Here is an 18,422-nt window from a genome sequence, read left to right on the forward strand (position 1 = left end):
TACTTCAATATACTATACTATACTTTACTATACTTCAATATACTATACTATACTATACTATACTTTACTTCAATATACTATACCTTACTATACTATATCTCAATATACTAAACTATACTTTACTATACTATACTTCAATATACCATACTATACTATACTATACTATACTATACTATACTATACTATACTATACTATACTATACTATACTATACTATACTATACTATACTTTACTTCAATATACAATACTTTACTATACTATACTTCAATATACTAAACTATACTTTACTATACTATACTTCAGTATACTATACTATACTATACTTTACTATACAATACTTCAATATACTATACTATATTATACTATACTATACTACACTATATTTTACTTCAATATACTATACTTTACTATACTATACTTCATACTTTACTATACTATACTTCAATATACTAAACTATACTTTACTATACAATACTTCAATATACTATACTATACTATATTATACTATACTATACTATACTATACTATACTATACTATACTATACTATACTATACTATACTACACTATATTTTACTTCAATATACTATTCTTTACTATACGTCATACTTTACTATACTATACTTCAATATACCATACCATACTATACTATACTATACTATACTTTACTATTGTTTGGCGTGTTCTATCAAAATGACGACTGGATTCGGTCAGTTCAAATCTCAAAAATTTATTTCCCTGGCAGTTACAATCTAATACAGCACCCGGGGTCAAATGATCTATCCCTCGAATGTGCAGCAGGCGGTCTGTCTGCCTTTCCCTGGCCCCAAAGAATAAAAATGTAACATGCAACATGAATATGCAAATATTATGTTGAGCAGGTAGACGCCTTGATACCTCCTTCCAGCCTCGTTCACCTCTCCGGGCTGCACCGATCTGTTTTTTAGCCTTGAGTCTACTCCGGCAGCCTTATCTCTGTAAAGGAGTGTCCACACAACCCCAACAGTTTCCCATAATTCATATCACACAATGTTGCCTTTAAAGAGAGACTGTTATAATGAGTCAATAGTTAGTGCTTGTTTAACAACCTTCAAAAGGATACAGCATTCAAAGAATATATGAATTCAGTATAGAAATGGTGCTTACATTACAATATTCAAAGGATATATGAATTATTATGTTTTGATATGATATATGAATTATATAATGCATCTAAGCTTTATTCAAACTAATATGCATTCAATATTTTGATATATGTATATGTGATGCAACTAAGAAGCTTTATTACTTAGAATAGCCTTCACTATACAATACTTCAATATACTATACTATACTATACTATACTATACTATACTATACTATACTATACTATACTATACTATACTATACTATACTATACTATACTATACTATACTATAAATATTTGGCCACTTACAAACTAGCAAAATTTTTGGCTCTCACAGACCTGTAACTTCTTCTTTAAGAGGCTCCTATGTCCTCCACTCGTTACCTGTATTAATGACACCTGTTTGAACTTGTTATCAGTATAAAAGACAAATGTCCACAACCTCAAACAGTCAGACTCCAAACTCCACTATGGCCAAGACCAAAGAGCTGTCAAAGGAACAAAACAAAACAAAATTGTAGACCTGCACTAGGCTGGGAAGACTCTGCAATAGGTATGCAAGTGTGAAGAAATAAAATGTGGGAGCAATTATTAGAAAATGGAAGACATACAAGACCACTGATAATCTCTGTCGATCTGGGGCTCGACGCAAGATCTCACCCTGTGGGGTCAAAATAATCACACGAATGGTGAGCAAAAATCACACACGGAAAACCTAGTGAATGACCTGCAGAGAGCTGGGACCAAAGTAACAAAGGCTACCATCAGTAACACACTACGCCGTCACAGACTCAAATCCTGCAGTGCCAGACATGTCCCCTGCTTAAGCCAGTCCATGTCCGAAGTTTCCTAGAAAGCATTTGGATGATCTAGAAGAGGACTGGGAGAATGTAATATGGTCAGATGAAACCAAAATAGAACTTTTTGGTAAAAACTCAACGTGTCCTGTTCGGAGGTGAAAAAATGCTAAGTTGCATCCAAAGAACACCATACCTACTGTGAAGCATGTGGGTGGAAACATCATGCTTTGGGGCTGTTTTTCTGCAAAGGGAGCAGGACAACTGATCCATGTAAAGGACAGAATGAATGGGACCATGTATCGTGAGATTTTGAGTGAAAACCTCCTTCCATCAGCAAGGGCATTTAAGATAAAACATGGCTGGGTTTTTCAGCATGACACTCATCCCAAACACACCACCCGGGCAATGAAGGAGTGGGTTCGTAAGAAGCATTTCAAGGTTGTGGAGTGATCTAGCCTGTCTCCAGATCTCAACCCCATTGAAAATCTTCGGAGGGAGTTGAAAATCCATGTTACCCAGAGATAGCCCCAAAACATCACTGCTCCAGAGGAGATTTACAGGAGGAATGGGCCAAACTACCAGCAACAGTGTGAAAACCTTGTGGAGACTTACAGAAAACGCTTGACCTCTGTCATTGCCAACAAAGGGTGTATAACAAAGTATTGAGATGAACTTTTGTTATTGTTAAATACTTATTTTCCATCATAATTTGCTAATAAATTCTTTAAAAATCAGACAATGTGATTTTCTGGATTTTTTTTTTTCATTTTGTCTCTCATAGTTGAAGTGTACCTATGATGAAAATTACAGGCCTCTCATCTTTTTAAGTGGGAGAACTTGCGCACAATTGGTGGCTGACTAAATACTTTTTTTTGCCCCACTGACTATACTATTGGCGTATTGGTCTGTTAATTTGTCCAAATGTGTTAAATTAAACATCACTTTATAAATAATTACATTTTGCTAGAGAAAAAATACACTCTAAAACATGATGTGCTGATGATGTGTCAGTTGAATTTTGAGTTGAAATGGGCCTAACTTGTGTGTATCTCTAAATGCACCAAACAAAAGCACTAAGACTGACTGTGTTGCTATTGTATTCAAACTCACCCATGTCTGACAGCAGACCATTGCAGCAGTGTATCCTCTTTGTCCCCTACAAATATGATGACAATGAAACCAGCCCAAGAACGCTTCTGATGCATTTACAAACAGCCTTTGCACAGTCAGATCTGGTCTTCACAGCCTGCGGGACGCCCTAGAGATTCTCACCTCCACAGTCATTGAACTCTAAAGGTTTTTCGCACTAACCAAGCCAAGCAATAATAGCCACTCACTCAGCCATAGCAATTCAACCTCCCCCCAAACAATGACATCGTACTGTATTACACTTATAGTTTCAGTTTGAATAGACTATAGTTACTTGGATTGGTTGAGTCAGAACTGACAAGATACAGCATGCAACAGGTAGGAGTATACTGGAAATGGGATGGAATTATTGGAAAGCCTGAAAGAAGCTTAAAAGTATGTATTTTTGCAACTTACAGTGTAATTATTGTGTGATTTTCATTTCCTCCATACATACAAAGAGATCTCAAGTCTGAAAACAACAGATTACCAATGTTATCTAAGCAACTGAGAAGTAATGATTGTAAAGATGTGTGGTAAAAGATATACTTACATACAGTAACACTGAAAGGCTCACAAATATTTACGTTAAAGGGCCCATATTACACTATTTTCAGATCTATGTTATAATGTGGTTTTCTCATCACAAACATATTTGGAGTTGTGTTTTGTTTCATTCACGTTTAACACATAAACCCTGCATATTTAGGTAGAGTTTTTCCCCTCAAACAGAAAACATTCCACCTTGTGATGTCATGTGGTAATACAGGAAGTGCCTCACTGTGTTTTAAACCCCATGCACCTTTACTAGAATCATTTTGATCATTGCAGCCATTTCTACTGAACTCATGGTAAAAGGTTCACTGTTTACAACTAACACTACATGACACAAGGTGGAACTGAGCATTTTGATTTTAGGAGATCTAGGCAGACTAATAATATGGGATTACTCAAACATATGTGAATGAAACAAATCACCACTCCAGATATGCATTTGATGAGGTAACAATATTATAACATGACTGAAAGCTCACAAGAGTCAATTTTATGTAATATATGGTAGAACCTTTAAGAGTTGTGAGAATCTGTAGTCCAGTATGCTGTAGAACTAGCTTGAGATGACTTCCACATGGCTGTAAGTACATTAAAAGGGTATGTCAGCAGGAGAGCTTGCCCTTGCACTTAGGCAGATTGTGTTTGCAAAGGAAATAACCCAGAGTAAACACATTTTATAAATGACTCTAAATTGCAGAGCTGTGCCAAGTTTAGACAGAAATCCACAGTTTTCTTCCGAACTCCTGAAATTGAATGTTATAATTGCACACAACAAGATCTCTGTAGTTTGCTCCCCCAAAATTTCATGTTCAGAATGTTCAGGGTTATGATGTAGCTTTGTGAATACTAAAAAGATAAAACTGTCTATATTTTGGTTTAAAATTTGTTCTGGGTTCAAGGACAATTGGCGATTTCAAATTTCTAACATGCTAAATTTGAAATATTTTTTGTGGAATGACAGTGATGCAGAATTTGAAAGGCTATATATTAAAATAAATTATGTATGTGCATTATATGGCAAAAGTGTGTGACAAGTTGAAAAAAAAATCTACTTGTGTAAACCTGCCAAATCTCTGAGATAAAAACAAAAAACAAAAAAACAAACCAAACCAAAAACCCCTAAAAGGTTAAAGTTTCAAACCATAGGTAACAGAGGCTATAAATGAATTATGACACAGTTTGCATTACAGTAATGAGTACATATTGATTCTATTTTATTCAAACCAGGGCAGCTATGTTTATTGAAATCAATACACTCTTGCATTTTGAATTATGCCAAAGTGGCCCTGCATTTGTTTTGATGCAAGTGATGAGGGCACCATTTAGTATACTGTTTTGATCTTTGCTGCATATAGCACGTCAGACAACCACAGGATGCACGACGAGACTATTTTAAACCACAAACAGACGCAAACATGTGTCACACAGCACAGGATGCCTGTAAAGAAATGCGCATATGAAAATGTGTCCAACTCACATGATTACGCTTTCACTTCACTATTAACCTACTTTCACCCAGATGCACATGTTACAAAATTTACACTTACCAAAGACAATTTAATTTGAACCTCTGCCATGTTGGGACTGGAATAATTTCTGCTTTATAATTCCCAATTGACTGTGTTGCTGCATATGGCTTTTCAACAGAATGATAGGAAAATATTCAATATTTAGGCTACCACTGTTTACATAACATGTCAACAGGCCAACCACTAGATTTCGTCACAGATTCCTTTCATAAACGCAAAACAGGAACTGGCAAAAATAATTGACGACTGAGACCTCAACTCAGTATCATTTTTTTAATTTAATTCCTCTTACAGACAATGACGTTAGGCCCCCTCTCATGTGATTTATGTTTCTATAGTGCGTTGGACCAGCCCACAACAGCATCACATCTGTTCCATTACAGTATTTGCATTCACCCCTCCCAGCAGTCTACTTCGCTGTGTACGTGTGCAAAAACCAGACACCCTCCTCCCAACATGTGCACTCTTTGCTCTTTTGGTCTGCATGCTCGTCCTGTCACAGCACACTTGACTGACCTCCTTCAACTTACATTTTTCTTGTTCTTCAGCTGAGAGACACAGGTCCAGACTGGTTTACTTTGCTTTAATCTACCTAGATGACCTGACCTAGGATGGTTTGTGTGCAGTTGTGAAGTCTCTGGAGTTCACCTAAGAGGATGCCAAACGTGAAACCGACATAGAATGTGAATGAGTCGTCCAGCAAGAGTCAACTAACCTTTACCAAACTAGGACAGAGTAAAACAGGTAAGGATTTCTTTTTATCTTATCCAGCATTATATCTAACACCACTATTTGGTAAAATACTGTGACTGTAACATAGCTATTGCAGAGGCAGACAGCCAAGCCTCATGTCAACAAGATTTAGTAGCTGAGATTTACAGGAATGCAGCCTGGACTATAACAACCCAGGTGTCCAGGAGGAAGACTATAAACAACATCTTTCATCATAAAATATTTCCTATCGGCTTAAGAGGCACACAGTATCTCGTTGATTAAATCCAGTGAATCATTTTTAAACAGACCATAGAGTTGTGTATTTGTGATAAGTGGAGGGATGCCAGGGTGAGCCTATTCAGAAAAGGAGAAAAATACTTTGACCACAAGGCCGTATTGGGAGCATCCTGACAAAATGTTTTCTAATATCTTTGAAGTACTTAAGAAAAACTGGTTTAAAAGTGAGAACAAAGTGAACATGCACTGAATCATAATCAACTTACAAACTTATCTCTAACCATACCCGCTCGCATAGCCATTCTAAGTATTATTATTCTCCAAAGATGGTCTGCTCTAAATGGCGTCTCCATTATTGGGTTTAGATGGGATGGCTGATTGCAGTCCTGGCGGTAATGCCATTAGATGTTTCCGTAGATCATAAACACAGTGGGACTGGGGCCAACAGAAATTGAAATAACTGTATAAAGTGCATAATGATGAAATAGCTGGACTTTGTAAGCTGTTCTTAACACATTTATGAGTTCTTGTGTTATGTTATCTTTAGTGGCTTTCATCAATGTGGTCTCAGGATAGAAAGAGTGACAAAAGAAAACACCCACACCTCTTGATGAACTCAGAACTGTAGGAAAGAAAAGTATAACAGATCTGAAATGATAATTCAACCATACTATTTTTGTAATCAACATTCTAAACGATCCATGGTTTAAAATTGAGCTGGAGGGCAGAGCTTCACTGGTGAAGGGTCCTGCTTGTCTCTATGGAGATGTAATAACTTTGCACTAAATGCTTTTCCATGTGTTCTTTAGCAATAAAAACATCTGTAATCAAATAAATGCAAAATAGATAAGTTTAATGTCAAACAACAGAACATTCCAGAAAAGGCAATGATATCTTCTTCGTAATTGCTTTTCCAGAAAAGTTACATCGTCATAACAGCTTCAGACAGTGGTGCTATTACTCACATAATCTGTTCTTCCTAGTGGATTTGCAGTTTTGTCATTTCTTTCGAAACCTTTGAGTCATACACAGAGTTACCCTCCATCTGAAAATGTCACATGAATGTAAATATACATCCTCTCCCCGTTAGTTTCATATCGCAAAACTTCTGTGTCCCATTCTCACGGCAGCAGCAGGGTAGTCAGTCGCCTCAGCTTTTCTATCTCCTTAATCCACCCACTGAAGGGGAAGAAAATGTATTGAGTAACATCACCAAAGGGAAATTCTGGCAACCTTAATGCTATAATAGTTGTGGGTGGATGCACTGAGTTGGCTGTAGAAATTATGACTAAGCCTGTTTGTCTTCTAGGAAAAAGTAAAAAATCTGTTCCATTGTCCAAGTTTTGCACAAATTAAAACTGTTATCAGTCACAAAGGTCACTGAATTAGCACAGTACTGAATATAACATTAAACATGAAAACACAACAGAAGCATTAAACAGAAAATGTCCGCTTTAAAAGTAGCTATGAGGAAATTCTGGATTGTTGCTTTGACTCATTCAGTCTTTTTTTTTTTTTTTTTGTCTTACAGTTGAATTTCTAACCATTCAAGAAATGATGAACAGTACAACGAAACCCAACTCGACTGGAGCCTGTGTCAAAATTGGCGAGAGCGCTATCAGTGACTTCTTGATGTCAGTGTACATTTTGGCTTTTATATTAGGTTTGATTTTTAATTTTTTAACTTTGGGCCCTATCATCCAACAAGTGTGGCGGAAGAATGTGCTTGGGATCTTCTTGTTAAGCCTGTCCATCTCTGATCTGCTCTTCATCTTTACCATGCCCCTCTGGATCAACTACTATAAACAAGATCACCACTGGAAGTTGGGGCCACTCTCATGTAGCATTGCAGGGTTCTTTTATTATTCCAACATGTACATTAGTATCTTTTTGCTCTGCTGTATCTCTGTAGACCGCTGCCTCGTGGTCACATACCCCCTTCGCTCCAAAACCCATCGGACGTCTTGTTACGCTTGGCTTCAGTGCTTGGGAGTATATACCATAGTAACGCTACTGCATGGTATGGTGCTGTACTATGATGACTTGTCCGACGCACACGATGAAGTCAACGGCAATGACAGGTGCTACGAAACCTTCCCAATGACAGATGCTATTGTTTTGTTCAACATGATCAGGGTAGGAATTGGGTTTGTGCTCCCCCTACTGATCCTGGCCCTAAGCTACTGGAAGATACTAGCCACAGTGGGGCAGAGTCCTGGTTTAAGCGTTCAAGCTAAAAGGAAAGTGAGATTGTTGTCGTTTGGTGTGATAGGCATCTTCTCCGTCTGTTTTGCGCCCTATCACATCCTCCTCCTTGTACGCTCTTTGGTTTTCTATAACAGCTCAACCACAGATTACAGCAGTAGTTATTGTCAGTTCGAGCAGAAAATGCACTTTTACTTTTCTTGCACACTGGCTCTGTCTAGTCTCAACTGTGTGGTGGACCCGGTGCTGTATGTATTGGTCAGTAATGGGGTTCAGAACGAAGTGAAGACCTGTTGTAGCAGAAAAACAAGGTCAGAGGCTGAGGATTGTGTATTGACAGCACAGATGAGCAAATGTAAAAATATAGATCATACATGATATTATATTTATATAAGAATATCCAATAAAATGTATATAAAATATCAAATATATAATATAAACCTAAAAATACATTGCATTTGCATGTTCTGTCTGTGTGGGCAAGCTTCTTCAGTGAGTTATTCCTATCAACATGGCATGCTGCTCACTAACAGATTACAGTGGCTGGGTAATCTGATGGGTCAAATAACAGCAAAGTTTCCTAATGAGCAGTTCTCTCCAAATGCTACCCTCTCTCCATTTGTCTTGGCTTAGGACTGACTCAAGGCTGTATTAATAAACATATGTTGGGATCATAGCCAAATAAGGGTTGCTCTGTCAGACACTTGTTTGTATATTCAAAGTGTTGCTATGAATTATGTATGGCAAACCTCAATCTCGGACTTAATGAAGGAGAAGCAGGACTGTTTGCAAAACACAAAGCCTTTATGCAGAGACAATCAAGCTCCTGAGAGACACAGCATGGCTGCCAGTGGCTCCATCAGATTGTGCTCAAAGCTGAAGAGATGTTTGAATAACATGCATCTGAGTAATTAGATTGCAGTCCCAGGTTTGATCGTCCCAAGTGCTGTCCAGTGGCAGTACTTGCACTTGTAGACTGACACAGTGATAGTTGAAGAGCTCTTGTGTTTTTCCTTCCAATCTGGATGACAATATTCTGTCTGTGATTGTGTGACCCTGCTGCATCTAAGAGGTACATTACGGCATGCGCTTCAGAAGCACTTTTAGCATCACAGTGACTGTGAAACAAATGAACTACTGTTAAGTGTCTTTAGTCTACAAATAAACTCAAATATTGTAAACTATGAATTGGTTTGCCTGTGATTTACAAAATGTCACCATGTTTGTGTGTAATCTCATTCAAATGTATTATTTCATGCCATTACAATATTTTTTTTTTGTTTTCTTTCTCAAACTCTGATACGAGCACCACTGGAGTTACAGAAGCTTCTTGTTATAAAGTGTTATTTATTTAAAATAGTCCATTCTCCTATTTTAAAATAAGGAGAAAAAATAGTCCATTCTCCCCCCTCCCCCGAACCGCCACCTTAACGTGGTGGAGGGGTTTGAGCACCCGAATGATCCTGGGAGCTATGTTGTCGGGGGCTTCATGCCCCTGGTAGGGTCACCCATGGCAAACAGGTCCTGGGAGACGGGTCTGACTAAGAGCGGTTCAGAAGCCCCCCATGAAAAGAAAAAGATCAAGGCTAGTTACGTCGCCCGGACTGGCGTTACCGGGGCCCCACCCTGGAGCCAGGCCTGGGGTGGGTGCTCGGCAGCGAGCGCCTGGTGGCCGGGCCTTTCCCCACGGGGCCCGGTCGGGCCCAGCCCGAAGGAACGACGTGGGGCCGTCCTCCCGTGGACCCACCACCTGCGGGAGGAGCCATGCGGGGCGGGTGCAGAGAGATCCGGGCGGCAGTCGAAGGCGGGGACCTCGACGACCGGATCTCCGGACATGGAGACTAGCTCTGGGGACGTGGAACGTCACCTCGCTGGGGGGGAAGGAGCCTGAGCTTGTGCGGGAGGTTGAGCGTTACCGGCTAGATATAGTCGGCCTCACTTCCACGCACAGCTCGGGCTCTGGAACCCAACTTCTTGAGAGGGGTTGGACTCTCCCTTTCTCTGGCGTTGCCCGCGGGGAGCGGCGGCGAGCTGGTGTGGGCTTGCTCATTGCCCCACAGCTCAGCCGCCGCGTGTTGGGGTTCACTCCAGTGAACGAGAGGGTCGCGTCCCTGCGCCTTCGGGTCGGGGACAGGTCTCTCACTATTGTGTCGGCCTACGGGCCAAGCAGCAGTGCGGAGTACCCGGCCTTCTTGGAGTCCCTGGGAGGGGTACTAGACAGTGCACCAACCGGGGACTCCGTTGTTCTCCTGGGGGACTTCAACGCCCATGTGGGTAACGACAGTGACACTTGGAGGGGCGTGATTGGGAGGAACGGCCTCCCCGATCTGAACCCGAGCGGTGTTTTGTTATTGGACTTCTGTGCTAGTCACAGCTTGTCCATAACAAACACCATGTTCAAGCATAAGGGTGTCCATCGGTGCACGTGGCACCAGGACACTCTAGGTCGGAGGTCGATGATCGACTTTGTTGTCGTGTCATCTGATCTCCGACCGCGTGTCTTGGACACTCGGGTGAAGAGAGGGGCTGAGCTGTCAACTGATCACCACCTGGTGGTGAGTTGGATCCGCTGGCGGAGGAGGAAGCCGGACAGACCTGGCAGGCCCAAGCGCATTGTGAGGGTCTGCTGGGAACGTCTGGCGGAGCCCTCTGTCAGGGGGGTCTTCAACTCCCACCTCCGGGAGGGCTTCTCCCTGATCCTGGGGGAGGTTGGAGACATGGACTCCGAGTGGGCCATGTTCTCCACCTCTATTGTCGATGCGGCTGCTCGCAGCTGTGGTCGTAAGGTCTGTGGTGCTTGTCGCGGCGGCAATCCCCGAACCCGGTGGTGGACACCGGAAGTAAGGAATGCCGTCAAGCTGAAGAAGGAGTGGGACTCCTGAGGCAGCTGATGAGTACCGGCGGCCAAGCGTGCCGCGGCTCGGGCAGTCACAGAGGCAAAAACTCGGGGTTGGGAGGAGTTCGGGGAGGCCATGGAGAAGGACTATCCCTCAAAGAGATTCTGGCAAACCGTCCGACGCCTCAGGAGGGGGAAGCAGTGCTTCACCAACACTGTTTACAGTGCGGGTGGAGTGCTGCTGACCTCGACTGGGGATGTTGTCGGGCGGTGGAAGGAATACTTTGAGGATCTCCTCAATCCCACTGTCACGTCTTCCGAGGAGGAAGCAGAAACTGGGGACCCAGAGGCGGACTCATCCATCACCCTGGCTGAAGTCACTGAGGTGGTTGGCAAGCTCCTCGGTGGCAAGGCTCCGGGGGTGGACGAGATCCGTCCTGAGTATCTCAAGTCTCTGGATGTTGTGGGGCTGTCTTGGCTGACACGTCTCTGCAACATCGCGTGGCGGTCGGGGACAGTACCTGGGGAATGGCAGACCGGGGTGGTGGTCCCTCTGTATAAGAAGGGGGACCGGAGGGTGTGTTCCAATTACAGGGGAATCACACTCCTCAGCCTTCCCAGTAAGGTCTATTCCAGGGTACTGGAGAGGAGAATCCGACCGATAGTCGAACCTCGGATTCAGGAGGAGCAGTGTGGTTTTTGTCCTGGTCGTGGAACACTGGACCAGCTCTATACTCTTCATCGGGTCCTTGAGGGCTCATGGGAGTATGCCCAACCAGTCCACATGTGCTTTGTGGATCTGGAGAAGGCATTCGACCGTGTCCCTCGTGGTGTCCTTTGGGGGGTGCTCCGGGAGTATGGGGTCCGGGGCTCTTTGCTAAGGGCTGTCCGGTCCCTGTATGACCAGAGCAGGAGCTGTGTTCGCATTGCCGGCAGTAAGTCAGACCTGTTCCCGGTGCATGTTGGACTCTGCCAGGGCTGCCCTTTGTCACCGGTTCTGTTCATTATATTTATGGACAGAATTTCTAGGCGCAGCCAGGGGCCGGAGGGGGCCTGGTTTGGGAACCACAGGATTTCATCTCTGCTGTTTGCAGATGATGTTATCCTGATGGCTTCTTTGAGCCAGGACCTGCAGCAGGCACTGGGGCGGTTTGCAGCCGAGTGTGAAGTGGCTGGGATGAGAATCAGCTCCTCCAAATCCAAGGCCATGGTTCTCGACCGGAAAAAGGTGGTTTGCTCTCTCCGGGTGGGTGGTGAGTCTCTGCCCCAAGTGGAGGAGTTCAAGTATCTCGGGGTCTTGTTCACGAGTGAGGGAAGGATGGAGCGGGAGATTGACAGGCGGATCGGTGCAGCGTCTGCAGTGATGTGGTCGCTGTATCGGTCCGTTGTGGTAAAGAAGGAGCTGAGCCGGAAGGCGAAGCTCTCGATTTACCGGTCAATCTACGTTCCTACCCTCACCTATGGTCATGAGCTCTGGGTAATGACCGAAAGGACAAGATCGCGGATACAAGCGGCTGAAATGGGCTTCCTCCGCAGAGTGGCTGGGCGCACCCTTAGGGATAGGGTGAGGAGCTCGGTCACACAGGAGGAGCTCGGAGTAGAGCCGCTGCTCCTACACATTGAGAGGAACCAGTTGAGGTGGCTCGGGCATCTGCTCAGGATGCCTCCTGGACGCCTCCCTAGGGAGGTGTTCTGGGCATGTCCCACCGGGAGGAGGCCCCGGGGAAGACCCAGGACACGCTGGAGGGACTATGTCTCTCAGCTGGCCTGGGAACACCTTGGGGTCCCACCGGAGGAGCTGGAGGACGTGTCCGGGGTGAGGGAAGACTGGGAGTTCCTGCTTAGACTGCTGCCCCCGACCCGGCCCCGGATAAGCGGAAGAAAATGGATGGATGGATGGATAGTCCATTCTCCATTTCTGGTGTACACATCTATAATATTGGTTTCCTCTATCAGTGCCACTGTCAGTTAAAACCATCCAAAAGAAAATGGAGGAAAAAAAACAGTCCTAAATGTTGTAGTTTGTTCTCAAATAAATGTTTATCAAATCTATCTATTTTGGTCTTTTTTTTTTTTTTAACTATTAGAATTTCCTTAATAAAGCTTTTATCGCTGTTTACTTATGTAAAATGCTGGAGATGTGAAGCCTATTACATCGTGTTGCATGGTTGTAAAATCAATGGTTGAATCCCCTATGCCTGCTCCGGTCTGATAGCACTTTTCACAAGGTTGTCAATACTGCATTAGCACTGCTTCAGTCACAATGCTGACTACTATTCAATAAGAAATTCAAATTTTCCAGTTCATTGTTTTGCCTATAAAAATGTCCCAAAGGTTTCATGGTGTCAATATTCTACCATTTGCAAATGTTAAAGCTTGTGCCAAAGTAAATAGATTCCACTCAAAAATGAGCAATGTTATTATAGGCTATTTTTTATTTTTATTTTGCAAAATAAGAAGAACCTCTTGCAGAAGAAAGACAAAACATGCCTGAAGAGTCATTACAATGGGCAGAATATTAGAACTGAACTAATATCTAATTTAAATAAAGTTGCCAAGAATCTACATTAAACGATGGCTCCATGGCATTCTCTGGAACATCAAAGCAGATAGGAAAAGGCAGAGGTGGCCACACCAAACTTGGCAGCTAAATAGAGCATCTCAAGTTACACAAACAAAAGTACTTATGTTTCTGTATTTACAATCTCTATGTTTTCGTCAGGCCCAGCTTTTAATAAGCTAACATGAATTCTGCTAGACCCACTCACAAGATCAATATTACCTTATTGATTATGGGGTCCCCCTTGTACACTCACAAGTACTTCATCTGCCCCTCCATTAGGAATGGGCAGTACAGCAATGAACAACTGAATATGCTATTTTGAAGAGACTTCATATTGTGATTCAGTGCTTTTCTGTTTTGCTCAAAAATTGTAGAAAAGAAATAAGAGATTTGCAATTTTTTAGAGCTCCCATTTTTATTATTTTAAAACACACATACACAAACAAAATATTATAAAATAACATAGATAGGGTGAAAAACATGTTTGTCATGCTTATCTATTTAAAGTTAGTACAATTAATAAAAGTTATCTCTGAAGTGAAACTTTTTTTTATTATTATTATTAGGGCAAATATATGAACAATAAACATGCAACAGTCTAAACACATTCTGTGAACATGCATAAAGTAACAGCTGGTTTTGTTTTTGCAGCTTCAGAAACGTGATTGTGTTTTCTCTTTCCCTTTAGCCTCTTGCTACTCTTTAGTGTCACTTTTTATTGGGTTAAATGCTGCTTCATTTAAGGTCACAATGGTCTATCACCCCCTCTGGGTCTAACCAAAGGACAGTGTGTCACTGGCGATGTAAAATATAGGACTTTTATGTTTATAAAGCCATTTGGTAACATGTGGGGTCTCTTATTAGACAGAAAAACTTATTTATTGTTCTTTTTATGAGAGATCCTTTTTTAAAAGTACATCACAGCAAACACTAAAATTGATTGAACCAAATGTAGTCTCAAGGCTCACTTAGACAAAAAATAAATAAATGAATAAATAAACGAGCATGTGCAATCTAGAGAAAGCCTTAATAAGTGGTGTTTTCCACTCTGCCAAATTCATGGTCAACTGCAGATTTACAGGGGCACGTGTGTGCTCTATGATAAGTGATATTGAATGTTACAGTGCTTTCAGGGCAAACTGTAAGCATTTGAACCAGAACCAGGAACATAAATGAATTTATAATTTCAATCATTGTACCCTGTTTGTTCATTCTGAACAAAAGCAAAAGCAAGACACGTGCATCAAAGATGAAGCAGAATTATGTATTATTGTACTTTGACATCCAGGCCTCTAAATGTGTCATTGAGTTTAGGCCAGAGGTGTGAAAACAACCTTACTGGCACCGGATTTCCCATCAGTGATTATCAAATGTTAATGTCACTTATAAATAATTGAGTTTTTAATAACAAAGACAAATAATAAGCACACATCACATTAGAGCGAGACACAAAGCAGGTAAAAACACACGTGACAGGACAAAGATGGCCATTGGTACGATATTCTTCTGTGTAGTGGCAACAATTCAAGATCCGGTCAGCTCCCCAAAGTGAGATGTTTGTGTTTTAGTATGACATGCTCCTAAATGTGCCTGAGCCTCCTCCAGCGCCCTGGGCCTCAGGCTAAGTGTCCCACAGCCTTTAAATTGTCCGGTCTGCTCACAGACTCTGAGAGCCTGCTTTGACTGAAATAAAGAAACTCTGCTCTCTGATGATGGATATCAGTACTGGTGCCACAGAGCAGCCTGTTTTGTGTTTGTTTACTTCTGCTGCCTTATACACCATGATACTTGTGAAGAAGAAAACACAACAAAGGCATAACAATGGAGATGTCATCTTCAAAACAGACATAAGGTCATTTTACCTCAGTCTTTGATGGTGCCTGCTACCTGAGGAGTTCAGTTCCGAGAGGAGCCACTCTCCGTGATCCGGGCCTGTTGGTGGCCACATGGGCACAGGTATCCCCTCAGGTGCATGCGTACCTTACTGTGCAGAGAGGCGTAGATAAAGGGGTTGTAACACGCAGAGCTCATGGCCACTAGATGGCAGCACACCTGGAGGACGTTTATGTAGCGCTTCCCTATGATCTGAAAGTCTGGGTCCAGGTCCAGTAAAAGGTTCAGCACCTACACAGAGAAGCAGAGAATATTCAGTACAAAAGATGTGGCGAGGTGCTATGTGGTGGTAGCTACATTGTATTGTAACTTGCAAATACTTGTAAATATTTACAAGTTACAATACAAGTTCAGTGTTCAGTGAGCAATGTCACCATGTCTCTGGACTCATTGAGCTGTCACTGTGACATACTATAATTTACATTAGTTTAGCAGCAAGACAGAATTTTAACCTGGGTTACAGATCACAGTGGAGAGTGTAATGGTTATACTTAATGACTTAATGAAGAGTTCCTGGACATTATTCCAAAGCCCCTGATACCTGACCTGCAGAGGCAGCCAGCACAGAGCGAAGGCCAGCACTGAAGCCACCAGCAGAGAGAAGGTCTTCTTCCTCCTCTGGCTCCACATCTGCTGGCTGTGGGCAGGCTCCCCAGGCACTGCGTAACGCTTGAGGCTAACTGTGATGGCACAGTAGGACACGCTCACAGACAGCAGTGGAATCATATAAGAGGCAATGAGAATGAAACAGGAATAAAGGAGTCGTAGGTTGCCATTTTTTGGCCAGAATTCTTCACACACCACAAGATCGATCCCATCAGGTCTCCAATCCAGATAGCGAGTGTAGAAAGATGGAGGTGCAGCCAAAATAAGAGATAAAAGCCAAATGCCCAGTGTCACCGCTCCACAGCCGCATGCAGAGATCCTCTTACGCACTGGGTGAGCTATAGGGCAACAACAAGAAAAGTAAGATACAGTATATACTTTGGAGTCTGGGATTCTTTTCTTATGTTGGCAGTTTATTTTTATGTAAACCATGTCAAACCAATCTATGACATCAACTAACCCATACCATCTTTTATAGTATAATTGATTAAAAAAATAAATAAAATAAAAGTAAATAATAATAATAATAATAATAATAATAATAATAATAATAATAATAATAAAACATTTAGTGCATATTATGAAAAGTAAAACTGCATTAATCACTTTCTTTTTTTCTATGTCTAAAGAGACCAATGTTGACTAAAGTTAATCTCATGAAAGAGGATTCTCAGAGGGGCAGCAGGATGTTCCCTTCATCTAAAGAAAGTACAAGATTTCTAAAACACATGTTATGGACATGATCAAAGCTAGGCTTGGTCCCAATGACGAGACGTCATTAAACAGGCATTATAAAAAACAGTTTCAACTTGTATACTATGAATTTATCATAATGTGATGGAAATTTATTTTGATTCATGTTGTGAAGAAAAAAAATCTTATCATATATCTTTCTGTAAATACATTTGTGTCAGTCCGTCAGACCCAGAGACATTAACATGTGTGAAGGCTCAGCAGGCACTGTCCCCATCCCACAGGAAACCCTGTGTAGTTTTACCTGAATTTCAAGTGTAAAAGTTGATTAACACATAACTGTGAACAGATGTGACCCTGCCTTTGCAATGTATGGTGTTTGTCATTTTGGTATAAATACTCAGAGCTCGAATGCTGTGGGGATTTGCTCTGGGGAAGACTGAAGAGTGACACAGGAAGTGTACCTTAGCATGCCAATGATTAGCTTTGCTTGACCACAAACTCTGCTCTGGCATCTGAACGTTGTCAGACAAATGATTATAAAATCAATGCAATGAATAGGACACTTGGAGTGCATTGTTTGAGTGAATTTGGACTGCTGCTGTTTAAAACTAGATGTAGTTCAGTTTTTCATGTTTTTAAATATAAAAATCAGATACACCACTTTTTGTCCCCATTGCATGGTTGATTGGGGAATCGGATCAGTATTGTAAGGTCTGAAGTCAATACATTTTCTAGTATCGCTGCTGAGGTTTGACAAGCTGTTTTATCAGACAAACCAGTTCATCCACCAGTTCTTTGGTAAGTAGTACAATTTTTCCCTTCCTTACCTACAACAACATAGCGATCCACAGCAATAGCAGTTAGTGACAGCACTGATGCGAAGACTGTGGCACACTGCAGTAGAGGCACCAGGTGACACAGAGCTCTCCCAAAGGCCCAGCCGTGACTGGCAAAGGCATACGATGCAGTGAGAGGGACACAACTCAGGCACATCAGCAGGTCCCCCGCCGCCAAGTTACCAATGAAAAAATTTGTGGCATTGTGCAGCTTCTTGTCAGTCAAAATACATGCTAATAAGAAAGAATTACCCACTCCAGCCACTACCACCACCAGGCAGTAGAGGGGAAGGAACAGCGGCTTGAAGTGTAGAAGAAGCTCCATGCCAATGAACATGTCCAAGGGGTCACTGTGGTTAAGTCCATGAATGTTGGTAATTTCTGGTCTAAGATGTCCACTTCCAGGGCTAGCGTTTCCACTAATGCTGTAGTCTTCATTCATCACTATATCCATGTCTCTGGAGAACCTAAGGCAAATAAAGGCACAATCTATGAGTCCCAATAGAGGCCATGCTCATATCACCACTCCCAACATGTAGGCCTTTTTAATCAAACATCAGTCAATGCAGTTCTCTGGGGACTATTTAAACTAGTCTTATCTATAGGAGTTCTATAGCTGGATTTGAGAGATTTAAAACAAATTGTTTTAAGATCTTATGTAGGCAATTTCAGTGCTGCAATCAATGTAAACAAGTCTCTA

The 18,422-nt window shown here is 41.9% G+C and overlaps 2 protein-coding genes across 2 annotated transcripts; one reads left to right on the forward strand and one right to left on the reverse strand.

Moving 5' to 3' along the window:
* Positions 1 to 5,572: 5,572 nt before the first annotated feature.
* Positions 5,573 to 9,456, forward strand: gpr184 (G protein-coupled receptor 184). Its single transcript, XM_055225902.1, has 3 exons — positions 5,573 to 5,697; positions 5,763 to 5,880; positions 7,619 to 9,456. Exon 3 carries the CDS (start codon positions 7,642 to 7,644, stop codon positions 8,668 to 8,670), a length of 1,029 nt encoding a protein of 342 aa, XP_055081877.1. The 5' UTR covers positions 5,573 to 5,697; positions 5,763 to 5,880; positions 7,619 to 7,641; the 3' UTR covers positions 8,671 to 9,456.
* Positions 9,457 to 15,587: 6,131 nt separating this feature from the next.
* Positions 15,588 to 18,136, reverse strand: si:dkey-202l22.3 (7 transmembrane receptor domain-containing protein). The gene is made up of 3 exons (XM_033977359.2): positions 17,714 to 18,136; positions 16,131 to 16,528; positions 15,588 to 15,815 (listed from the first exon to the last, which is right to left on the reverse strand). The coding sequence occupies exons 1-3, from the start codon at positions 18,057 to 18,059 to the stop codon at positions 15,588 to 15,590; spliced, it is 972 nt and encodes a 323-aa protein (XP_033833250.2). The 5' UTR covers positions 18,060 to 18,136.
* Positions 18,137 to 18,422: the final 286 nt, after the last annotated feature.

The sequence above is a fragment of the Periophthalmus magnuspinnatus genome, chromosome 13 (genome assembly GCF_009829125.3).
Source record: "Periophthalmus magnuspinnatus isolate fPerMag1 chromosome 13, fPerMag1.2.pri, whole genome shotgun sequence".
Classification (NCBI taxonomy): domain Eukaryota; kingdom Metazoa; phylum Chordata; class Actinopteri; order Gobiiformes; family Gobiidae; genus Periophthalmus; species Periophthalmus magnuspinnatus.